A 12187-nucleotide genomic window follows, 5' to 3' on the forward strand; every position below is an offset into this window, starting at 1 on the left:
ATTGCTAAATCTCCTACTGATTCAAGGTAATATTCAATGCACTCAGGATAGGTAGAATGAGGTGGTACTTATATTGCATCTTAGACTTCATGTCCCATTGGGAAGAACCAAGGACTGGAGAAATTCAGCTAACCTTCTGATAGCTTTCGGAGATTCTAGAACAGGAGTTCAGGTTTCTAGAGCTACGGTGTCTAGATGGATTAAGGAGGTTATTACTCTTGCTTACTCAGAAGCTCAGGTAATGGCACCTGCTCATATTACAGCACACTCGACCAGATCTTTATTGACGTCATGGGCAGAAAGGTCAGGAGTCTCTTTGGAACAGATTGTCGGGCTGCGACATGGTCCAGGCATTCGACATTCGTTAAGCATTACGGAGTTAAACTCCTCTCCATTCAAGACCAATCTTTTGGTCGTAAAGTTCTGCAAGCAGTCATCCCACCCTAGGGTAAATTTCTCGCTAAATCTCAGGAGGGGCCGTCCTGGAGGACGAAGGGAGGAAGTGCCGGCTGCTTACCTGGTAGCAGTGTTCCGGCGAGTCCTCCAGGACGGCCGCCTAGTTCGCAACCCTGACTTTTAACTTTTATTTATAAGGGGAGTGTGGTTCGTTATTCTTCTCTTTGCATAAACTGTGGGAGATTGTGAGGAGGTGGGATTTATACTGCATCAATTAATTATTTTAATTCTCTTAAGGTGTTTCCGATTTGGGAGGGGGGACTTACACAATCTCAGGAGGGGCCGTCCTGGAGGACTCGCCGGAACACTGCTACCAGGTAAGCAGCCGGCACTTTCCTTCTTCTTTCCTTCTTCTTTCCTTCTTCTTTCCTTCTTCTTTCCTTCTTCTTTCCTTCTTCTTTCCTTCTTCTTTCCTTCTTCTTTCCTTCTTCTTTCCTTCTTCTTTCCTTCTTCTTTCCTTCTTCTTTCCTTCTTCTTTCCTTCTTCTTTCCTTCTTCTTTCCTTCTTCTTTCCTTCTTCTTTCCTTCTTCTTTCCTTCTTCTTTCCTTCTTCTTTCCTTCTTCTTTCCTTCTTCTTTCCTTCTTCTTTCCTTCTTCTTTCCTTCTTCTTTCCTTCTTCTTTCCTTCTTCTTTCCTTCTTTTTTCTTTTTATTATTGTGCTGACATCTTCTGAGTGCTTTACATAGTGTATGTAGTCATGTCACTAACTTTCTTTTAGAGGAGCTAAAGTATGTAGGCATGGCTGCAAGGATGCATAATTCATCATGTCTTTAAAAAAACAAACAAACAAAAAAAATCATATCTATTTGCAGACGGAACTAGAAATTTGAGTTTTACGGGTGAATATGGCTTAAAGCCTGGGACTCACTAGTAGCGCTTTTCTGAGGGTTTGTGCTTTTAAAAGCTCTTGCTAACGTAATGCTGTGTGTGTGATGTTACTTGAAAGATGTTGTGTTTTTTTTTTTTTTTTTTTTTTTTTTTTTTTTTTTTTTTTTTTGTTTTGTTTTTCAAACCACACTAGTGAAGACAAAAGGACACATGGATGCCGGGAGCCTGCTATTGCATAATATTGTTATGCAATGGGTCAATAATGTAGAAATCAGAGTATATACTCCCTAACATGGGTTGCTTCCAGAGGCAACCACTCGTGCGCATGTGGGGGGAAGTACCATCCCCACTCGGGCCTTTGGTGAAGGGTATTCGTCGCCACTCCAATCAAAATTTTGCTCTACATGCAGACTGTAGTACAGAGCCCCCCACTAGGTAGGGTGATATAGAAGAACTAAAAACACATGTAGGAGGCACCCACCAAAAAAGGGTGGGGGGGTTATCAAGAATAAATGGAAACCAATAAAAAACCTTTGCAAAGTCAGGTAAGAGTTTTAGATATTACTTTGCTAGAAGACCTATAATAATTATAATTAAAAATTCAAAGCCCACACTCTGATGCTCTCGCCTGCTGGCACACTATATGACCTGAAGGAGTGACTTAGGTCGCGAAACGAGTTGTCTAGAGTGCTCAATAAACAGTACATTTTTGATTATAATTACTGTGTCTTCTTGCAAGGTAAGATCTGGAACTCTTTGAAACTCGCCAAAAGAGTAAAAGATTGTAAAATGTTTAAAACATTTTGGTGGTGGTGGTGGTGGACCGGCCACTCAAAAAAGGACTTGAAACTGTCACTTGGGATACAAACAATTGATTCACCTACTCCACGAACAATATCGCAACGCGTTTCACGGGCATGATCCCGCTTCATCAGGCATTCAACAATGGGAGTATTACACCAGCGTAGGTCCAATATATGCTTGGCACCTCCTGTGTGAGGTGCCAAGCATATATTGGACCTACGCTGGTGTAATACTCCCGTTGTTGAATGCCTGATGAAGCGGGATCGTGCCCGTGAAACGTGTTGCGATATTGTTCGTGGAGTATGTGAATCAATTGTTTGTATCCCAAGTGACAGTTTCAAGTCCTTTTTTGAGTGGCTGGTCCACCACCGCCACCAAAATGTTTTAAACATTTTACAATCTTTTACTCTTTTGGCGCCTCTGTACATCGACTAGTCAAGATATTCTCTTAGTAATACTCCTATGACCCAAATATCACTGAGTGGGCGTTCCCAAGCCAAAGAGAGCTGCTATCACTGACCAACTCCAACCTCTGCAGTTGACAGATTAACTCTTTGTGGCCAGTTGTGTAGATAAGACAATTGAGACTCTGCTGTAGCTGCAGTGATGACCACAAAGAATTACTCTTTTATAAGGTGGAAGTAGTAGGTGCCAGTCTTCTCTCCAGTTCATTTGTAGTGTCATTTCAATAGGGAAATAGGACTGGAGGAGCCAACCAGACAGGTAATTTAATTGTTGTGGGGATGTGTGTGCACAAAAAGCAGGGCTGTGGAGTTGGAGTCAGGGCAATTTTGGGCACCCGGAGTTGGAGTCGTTGATTTCATAAACTGAGGAGTCGGATGATTTTTGTACAAAATCCACAGCCCTGTTAAGTATTAGACTAAGGAGTCGGAGTCTCAGCCATTTTGGGTACCCGGAGTTGGAGTCGGAATCGTGGTTTCAGAAACTGAGGAGTCTGAGTCGGCGTTGGAGTCGGAAGATTTTTGTACCGACTCCACAGCCCTGACAAAAAGTACAGTCATGTGATGCACAAAACATAATGCTTTGCTAATTAAATTTTACTGTCGCGCATGAAAAAATGGGAGGCTTGACTTGGGCTTTAAGTACTGCTTCTACACTGAAAACCACTGCAGTGGATGATGAACAGTAGCATTCAAAGTGTTGGGATCCCAAATTTCATCTTAACTGACCTATGAAATGAAATATTTTTGTTTTGTTCCCCCACACTTTTTTATGTACTGTATTCCAAATTGCTTTTATTCAGAATTATGTTTATTCTGCAACAAAATTTAGACTGTGTTCTGATAAGTAAATGTAGGTCTCCTTCTTTTTATAAGGCCATCTGAACCATGCCTAAGGTAAAGAGAAGCAGGAAGGCACCTCCAGATGGATGGGAACTTATAGAACCAACATTGGATGAGCTGGATCAAAAAATGAGAGAAGGTAAATGCCCCTCACAACGTCACTCCCATGCTGGGTAGGGGCAGAACATGTTGCTTTCATAGTGAGCCATGTGTCTGCATGGCCTTGGCCCTGCAATGTCACCCAAGGGATCGACTCCCGGGTGACATTAATGCAATGTGTATACTCGGCTTTAGGCAGGATTATTATTACTTTGAGAGCAGAAAATAGCAGTGGTGCAGTTGAAGGTGATGTCCTAGACTTCACTAGAGCACCATAGAACAGCAGCACATCTGCAGATTTAAAAGACAACTGTAATAAGAGGGATATGGAGGCTGCCATATTTACTTCCTTTTAAACAATACCAGTTGCCTGGCTGTCCTGCTTAATCCTCTGCCTCTAATATTTTTAGCCATAGACTCTGAACAAGCATGCAGCAGATCAGGTGTTTCTGACATCCTTTTCAGATCTGACAAGATTATCTGCATGCTTGTTGCAGATTTAATTCAGACACTACTGCAGTCAAATAGTTCAACAAGGCTGCCAGGCAACTGGTATTGTTTAAAAGGAAATTATTATGGCAGCCTCTGTGACAATCCAGCCCCGCGATCCCGTCGAGATCTGCTCCCGTTAGCGTACGCAGGAAGTACGGGCGCAGACGGACAACGAGACCGGTTGCTGGATCGTCAGAGGGAAGAAAAAAAAGGAAAAGGCGACAGAGCGTGCCAATCCCGTCTAATCTGCTCCCGTTAGCATACGCAGGAAGTACGGTGAACAGACTGACAAAGATTGGTCGCGCAGCTGCCGACAATATGTAATGGAACAAACATCCACCAATCCCGTATTACTAGGCCACTGTTGCCATGCAGGTCTCATGCACTAGAGACTTCTGGAAGCAAATTCACTGTGTGCGTAGTAAACGGTTAAGATCGGTTGGAGGTGCCCATACATGTACAATTCTGATTGTATATACAATCGGTAAACTAAAAATATCGATTTTGCGCTGGAAATCGGGTAAACTGCCACCACTGTCTGATTGGATGAATGGAGCAGACAGTCTCCAACTGGGGCGAAGAGACCCCAACGCTATCATAATAAGGTAGCCAGCCCAATCACGTTCAACACGCTCCAGTCACCGTTTGGGGAATAGTCACTTCCGACGGCTTAAAGACTGTGAGCAATGTGACGTTAAAGAAAGGTTACTGGGTCCCTATATGATGCAATCTCGAATTGTGGTTACAATCGAGAAACGAAAGTTATCGATTTCGCACAGGAAATCTGGTACTAGCTAATCCTAGAAGGAAGAAACGGTTATTTACAACCTAGCTAGCAAATCAACAATTTATAAGCAAACCATAAAACAATGTGGTAGTATGACTGACTCTTCAGAGGGCAGATTCGTTATAGCAGCAATCAGATGACCAGAACAGGCACAAGACTGAACGATAAAAATCGTTAGTTTATTTCTAAACTACATACACACAGCTTATTTTAGAACACATTGATTGACAGAGAGGAAAAGGAACAGAATGTCTGAATATACAGTTTAAATACCGTTATTGGTAGTCCATGCGGCAATCGCAAGTCTTTGGCGAAAGTCCCAAAATGGCGGTTGCCATGCGGCCAACAGGCCTTTGTTAGAAAGTTCAAAGATGGAGGTTTTGGCCCGTGTCCTTGCGGGCTGCCAGGATGTTACTAGGCATCAGATTGAAGGTAAAGGATTCAGAGCTTTCTGGGCTCTGTCTGGTTATAGCCCCCACTCCAGCAAGGAGGGGTTAGGGGGCGTGGATCACACACCTCTTTGGAATAGGAGATCTCTGCCCCTCTCATAGAGACACAAATTTACCTGAATCATAAGTGTGCTCATCTGCAAACCGTACAAGTTAGGTTAAATCTAATAACATTTTTAGGTTTGTCAGAATTTATCAAGAACGTTGATACCAAACTTGGGGGATCAGACCCCTGGGGTATTAGAGGGTTATTTTAAAACAATCTTACGCTAGATCTGGCAGTCCGATTGGTCCGTAAACCTGTCAGAACCAGCGCCCTGTGGAATCCCATAACCTGTGCAGATTTCATGGCCAGGGAGATCTGCTATGTCAGGAATTATGAAGGAAATATGGAGAACACATGAATATTGGGATTCCTGCGGTCACAGCAGGTTTTCCTAAGGTCAGAAGTCTTTTGAAGCTCAGGGAGCAGCCGAGGTGTCATATCTCATGCTGAGACTGGGGCCGATCAGGCTGGAGAAAGCTACAATTTATGAGCTTCTGTCAACTGATATCTACCCTTCACCTGATGGATGAGGTCATAAACACCTCAGGGGGTCCCCTGTGCTGGCAGAGAATCTTTTCACAGGAGGCTAATTAACTGACCATGAAAAGATTCCTCCAGCCCTTTGGCGAAGGGAAAAAAAAGTGTATTTAAACCAAAAACTGTCGGTTTGGTTGGTTTGCGAAGAACTAGCGTTCGTAACTCCATGACTCATTCGATATGTCATATCGACGGCGTCACAGCCTCCATTTCCCTCTCATTACAGTTGTCCTTTGCAGGGACAACTGCAGGGTCATAAAGCTCAACTGCCAAGCTTTCATATTGCCCTGTGATGTATTTATACATGTTAATTAGGTCTCCTCTAAAGGCCCGTACACACGCTTGACTAAGGCGACCGATAACGACCACCTCAGCCAATTGGCATATGTACAGTGGCCGCCGCTCCCCGACCTGCAAGCGATCCCTGCACGCAGATCAACTAACCCCCGTGATGGCCGTTCGCATTGTCTGCACTGCTCCCCCACCCGCTGCGTGACGGTACGCACACACCACTCTGTCGTCCCTCCTCGCATAGTAACAGAATGGGTCGTCCACTACAGCTGACAAGCGTCTTCAGAGGCCGGCCTGTGATGTCGCCCTAGGGGATCGGGTCCTGATAAGTCAATAGGTGTGTATGCACCTTAAGGCATACTCTAGACTTAATAAGCCCAGTTTATCTAACCTTTCCTGTTAAGTGAGACATTCCATCCCTCTAAAAATGTTATTGTATAGTGTATGGCCAACTTAACTTAAGTTAGTCAATGAAATACTGATAATTCTTGCTTGCAGGCAATTTTAGAGCTGGTTTACACCGAGAGATTTTGAGCGCCAGTGTTTTGCAAAGCACTTGGCTAATGTGTTTGTATGGACTAGTTTGCACCAGAGCGGGGTGTGTGTATATACACACACGTACACCCGTACACACGTGTCTAGATAGCTATAGATGTATGTGCAGATAGATATTTAGATAGATAGATAGATATTTAGATAGATAGAAGATAGATAGATATTTAGATAGAGATCTCTCTCTCTCTCTCTCTCTCTCTCTCTCTCTCTCTCTCTCTCTCTCTCTCTACGCACAGTCAGTGATGGTCTGGGGTGCCATGTCAGCTGCTGGTGTTGGTCCACTGTGTTTTATCAAGGGCAGGGTCAATGCATCCAGCTATCAGATTTTGGAGCACTTCATGCTTCCATCTGCTGAAAAGCTTTATGGAGATGATTTCATTTTTCAGCACGACCTGGCACCTGCTCACAGTGCCAAAACCACTGGTAAATGGTTTACTGACCATGTTATTACTGTGCTCAATTGGCCTGCCAACTCTCCTGACCTGAACCCCATAGAGAATATGTGGGATATTGTGAAGAGAAAGTTGAGAGGCGCAAGACCCAACACTCTGGATGAGCTTAAGGCCGCTATCGAAGCATCCTGGGCCTCCATAACACCTGAGCAGTGCCACAGGCTGATTGCCTCCATGCCACGCCGCATTGAAGCAGTCATTTCTGCAAAAGGATTCCCGACCAAGTATTGAGTGCATAACTGAACATAACTATTTGAAGGTTGACTTTTTTTGTTTTCAAAACTCTTTTATTGGTCGGACGGGTTTTCATGAGCTGTATGCCAAAATCCTCAATATTAAACCAATAAAAGGCTTGAATTACTTCAGTTGTGTGTAATGAATCTAAAATATATGAAAGTCTAATGTTTATCAGTACCCCAACACCAGGTCATACAGCATTTTGGAGGCAATAACTCCTCAATATAAAATATTAGAAAACTGTGAAATGGATTTAAAAATCCTTGAACATAGTGATTGTCAAAGCGGTTTGGGGCAAAAACCATTAATTTCTAGGTTGAAGTGAAGTTCCTGCTTCGCCACAAGAACTTCAAAATTGATAAACACAAATGCTCCACAAATCGCTAGGTACATGCTGGGAATCACTACTGCAAATCGCTGAAAAACGCAGTAAGCGTCTGCAATTACGCTAGGCAATTTTGGTGTGAGCTAGCCCTGAATACAGATTGTACATGGGCTGGAATTGAGCCAGACAAATGACCTCCCTGTCGCTTTTGACTGGTCCAGTTTTAGGCAGTAAATGGTTTGCACTGTAAATGTTGTTTTGCAAACTGTTTCCTGGCTGAAAACTCTATTATATGATCTTTTAGTAACATTAAAGGAAACATCTGCGTTCATAAAAAAACAACCAAATCTACTTGGGGCTTCCCCCAGCTCTTGGCAGCTTATGTGTCCTGCTGCGGGATTGCGAGCGATGCGGCCACATGCAGCTGCAGAGGCTGCCGTCCTTGTTAGGTCGGCTGCTGCATTGGAGGGGACCCCAGGGCCACCGGCTGGGAGCGGAACTGCGGCAAGGGACACATAAGCTGCCAGGAGCAAGCACCAGGTAAGTAGATCTGTTTCCTTGAGGCCTCTTTTCCACGGATTGTTGAACTGTGTGCCCAGCAAGCAGTTTCCAGGCTGCAATGAGCAGTTACTAGGCAGCAGCAAGCAGTTGTGAGAGTTTGAGAGGCATTTCACTGCTTATGAACAGTCCGTGGAAAAGAGGATATTTGTAACACTGTTAACTAAAGTCACATAAACCTCTGCAAAGGAAATGCAACAGGTTTCTTGTATACATTACAAGAATTAACCAAAAAAATGTAAGCAGCAAACTACCTCTGTTGTATATACGGACACATAAGTTAACTGTTGTGTGAGACAGATTTATGTGAATGCAAACGTGAGCAAGTGCTAACTGGCTGTGCCTGCATGTGGCGCTTTTTAAATGAAAATGAATTTTGGAATATGACATTCACTAAACCGTGTACTATTAGGGCCTTTCTACAGTCGGCTGAACTGCACGCCAGCCAGCAACAAGCAGTTTTAAGAGTTCGATAGTCTTTTCACTGCCTATAAACTGCCTCAACATGGTAGCAATAAAGTATATAGCTGCAGGATGAAGTGGGAAGATCCTTTTTTTGTTTTGCAGTAGTTTGTGCATTGGTGAAGTGTGTTTTTGTAATGGCACTCTAGTTTCTGTTAAATAAAATTTACTATAGATTATTGTAATTTCTTTAAAACCTAACTTGAGCACAGTGTAAGGCAAATCACCCCCAAACTCCTCCAACTTCTAGTAGTAAGGGGTAGCCACATGACCATTATGGCCGAGATCCCAACCTCCATTTTTTTTTTCCCAGCGCCACTCCTGTGTTCCAGGGTGACAATGAGATAAAATACAGATAAAAGGGGAGACACAGAGAGCCCAGTATAGTGCAGTATGTACAGGAAAGGTGAGAATGAGAAGGTAAGTATAATATTATGGACTGGTACACTGTAGAAAGGAGTTTAAGATCTGGCACTCATATGCTTCAACTGGGGATATGTTAATGTCTTGTTTCGAAGGGTGCTTTGCCTCCCATAAAACTTGTAATCACCACACCTTTTAGTATTGTTTCAGACAGACTTCAATAGGACATACAGGAAACGTTATGTACTGTGCAGCAAGTAGTTTTGTGCAGGGCACCAGGACATATACAGTACGTGTAAAAAGGAGTACTGTGCACCCGTAACATAAACAGTTCCCAAAAAGATTTATTCCGTTCCTTTAGACATACATAATCAGCCTTGACATACTTCAAAGAGAGGTGCCAAACCTGTGTGTGCCGACGTTGTGGTGGTGTGGAGGGGAGAGGTGACCAGGGGAAAATCCGGACGGCACTACAGCCGTTTCTCGCCGCTTGGGCGCTTGCTCACATGCGTGTCCGTAAGGATAATATTATACTCACAAGTCTAGGTTACTGTCCTAGGTAACCACTGTGAAGGCAGGTGGGGAGTATTAGACCTGTCCCCACTCAGGATTAAGAAGTCGCTCTCTAGTTCGGAAGTACGGGGTCAAATCTCCTCCATCAGGGTTGGACACGTTGACAGAGGTGCTAAGCTATTTACCAGGGCACTTGAGTTGTTTTACTCCACATTATAGTCTGATGAAGTGGGATATGCCCGTGAAACGTGTTGCGCTATCTGGAGTATGTAAATAAACTATTTTTGTTGAAAAAATAAACCGCATCCTGTGTCTACATTGGGGAGGTAAGTCCACCACTAACCCCACTATTTTTCAATGGTTTTTTTTTTTTTTAATACCTATTTTCACACTACTGGTGCCTCTGTACTACTGTACAAGATTTAATACAGGACCTTACCTGCAGAAAATTGTAAATGGAGATACTGTAGTCTATCACAGTGTTCCCCAACCCTGTCCTCAAATTCCACAAAGGTAGTTAATCAGCTCTGCTGAGACACTAATTTTCCTCACCTGTGATTGTGTGTGGTTTTCTGCAGAACAAGTACTGTTGGTGGGCCTTGAGGACAGGGTTGGGGAACGCTGGTTTATCAGATGCAAATAGCTGCTTGCATGCATATTTTATGCATTCCTGTTGATTTTTTTGATCCGATTCCAAACTGCAAACAATGTGAATGCAAGCTGGACATATTTGCATCTCATTGACCATCTCTAATTGTAAACAATTCATGTGGAAAAATGTGTTTATAAATGTATACATTTCTTTTTCCAGCTGAGACTGAGCCTCATGAAGGAAAGAGAAAAGTAGAGTCTTTGTGGCCAATATTCCGGATTCATCACCAGAAAACTCGTTATATATTTGACCTATTTTATAAAAGGAAAGCTATAAGTAGAGGTACTATTTTGTTGTTCAGTTTATCAAACAATATGAGTTACAAATAGATATTTGTAATAATTCAAATCTTTACATTTGAAATGTATTTAATTCTGAAAATATACCTGCCTTGAACAGATGTTTTTATAGTTATTTAAGGGCCGTTTTACACAAGTGGCTAAACTGCGTGCTTAGTGAGCGGTTGCCAAACTGCGAGCAGTTACCAGGCAGCAGGAAGTTGTTGTGAGAGTTCGACAGTGTTTTCACTTCAGTCCGTGGAAAAGAGGCCTAACAGTATTTCACAGATGAGCAGTAAATTCTTCTGAAGACTAATCTCCAATGACCCAAGAATGGCTTGAGATCTAATAAATCAAATACACCTCAATCATTTAGTTGTCGATTGGTTAATTAACCAGATGCTAGAAACTTTGATTTGCTACTATAGCTTTAATTCTTTCTATTTAAATCACTCGGGGTCCTTTTCCGTGAGCAGTTGATAGGCCATGACAAAACTGTCAAACTCTCACAACTGCTTGGTAAGTGCTTACTGAGCGCGTAGTTCAGCCGCCTGTGGAAAAGAGCCCTTAGAGTTGTCAGTCACTTATGTTTCCCTAATCAATGATGCGCTTCAGCCCATTGCTCCTTGATCCTCCTGACACCTGGATCTTTATTTTTAATGGGAATAATAATCTCCAGTTTGTTCACCAAGCAACGAGGTATAGTGAAAATAAAATACATTATATTCAGTGCATAGGGAATGTATTCACAGCGCATAACTTTCCACATTTTGTGATGTTACAGCTATATTCCAAAATGGATTAAAATTTTTCCTCAGAATTGTACACACAGGGGGCAAATTTATAAAAAATTAGAAAGTTGAAAAATCGCATGTAAAAAAAACCCTACCCAGATGAGTAATAGAGCAGTGTGAAACTGAGAACAAACCATAACTGTCTATGGTCCACAGCCAGCTGAATACAGTAGGCAAGCGAGTCCTAGCAACAGTGGAGTTTCTGCTGTTGTTCTACCTTTATCCAAAGCCTTCTTTGAGGCCTTCAGGAATCATAGATGATTACAAGATTTAGAAGACTGGACTGCTGGACATTACTTATTGCACAATGGCCCATGTCCAATTAACTTTTTTTTTTTTTTTTTGGCTTCTAATGGTCCCCCACAGACATCCTGTGCCCGCGCAGCCACTCGCCAATGCTCCGGCCCCGCCTCCAGGTCACTTCTGGAATTTCAGACTTTAAAGTCTGAAATTACAGCTGTGCCTGTGTTGCCGTGTCCTCGCTCCTGCTGATGTCACCAGGAGCGTACTGCGCAGGCACAGACTATACTGGGCCTGCGCTGTGCGCTCTTGGTGACATCAGCGGGATCGAGGACACGGCAATGCAGGCGCAGTGGTTTTCAGACTTTAAAGTCTGAAATTCCAGAAGTGAACCGGAGGTGGGGCCGGAGCATCGGTGAGTGGCTGTGCGGGCGCAGGATGTCTGCGGGGGACCATTAAAAGCCCCGGGTAAGTTCAACTCATTTTCCCCTGACCCTCCTACAGTATTCCTTTAAGTAAATTGCTTTCAAACCACCAGCAAGCAAGAAAGTAATTTTTTAGAATAACGTTGGCAGTACTTTTTCACCTGCTTTTTGGTACTTTTTCAATTGCAGCGTGCTGAAAAGTTAATTTTAACAGAAGATGAAACATTATCTCCCAGGAGAA

At 43.1% G+C, this 12187-nt stretch overlaps 1 protein-coding gene across 3 annotated transcripts in view; it reads left to right on the forward strand.

The window, feature by feature from the left end:
• The window catches only part of BUD31 (BUD31 homolog), a 40098-nt gene that overhangs the window by 18888 nt on the left and 9023 nt on the right, over positions 1-12187 (forward strand). For all 3 annotated transcript variants that reach the window (XM_068244865.1, XM_068244866.1, XM_068244864.1), the window contains 2 exons: positions 3425-3530; positions 10369-10491. In XM_068244865.1, the coding sequence (XP_068100966.1) occupies positions 3437-3530; positions 10369-10491 (217 nt within the window). In that variant the 5' untranslated portion in view covers positions 3425-3436. The remainder of the gene's footprint in view (positions 1-3424; positions 3531-10368; positions 10492-12187) is intronic.

This window comes from Hyperolius riggenbachi, chromosome 7 (genome assembly GCF_040937935.1).
Source record: "Hyperolius riggenbachi isolate aHypRig1 chromosome 7, aHypRig1.pri, whole genome shotgun sequence".
In the NCBI taxonomy this organism is placed as follows: domain Eukaryota; kingdom Metazoa; phylum Chordata; class Amphibia; order Anura; family Hyperoliidae; genus Hyperolius; species Hyperolius riggenbachi.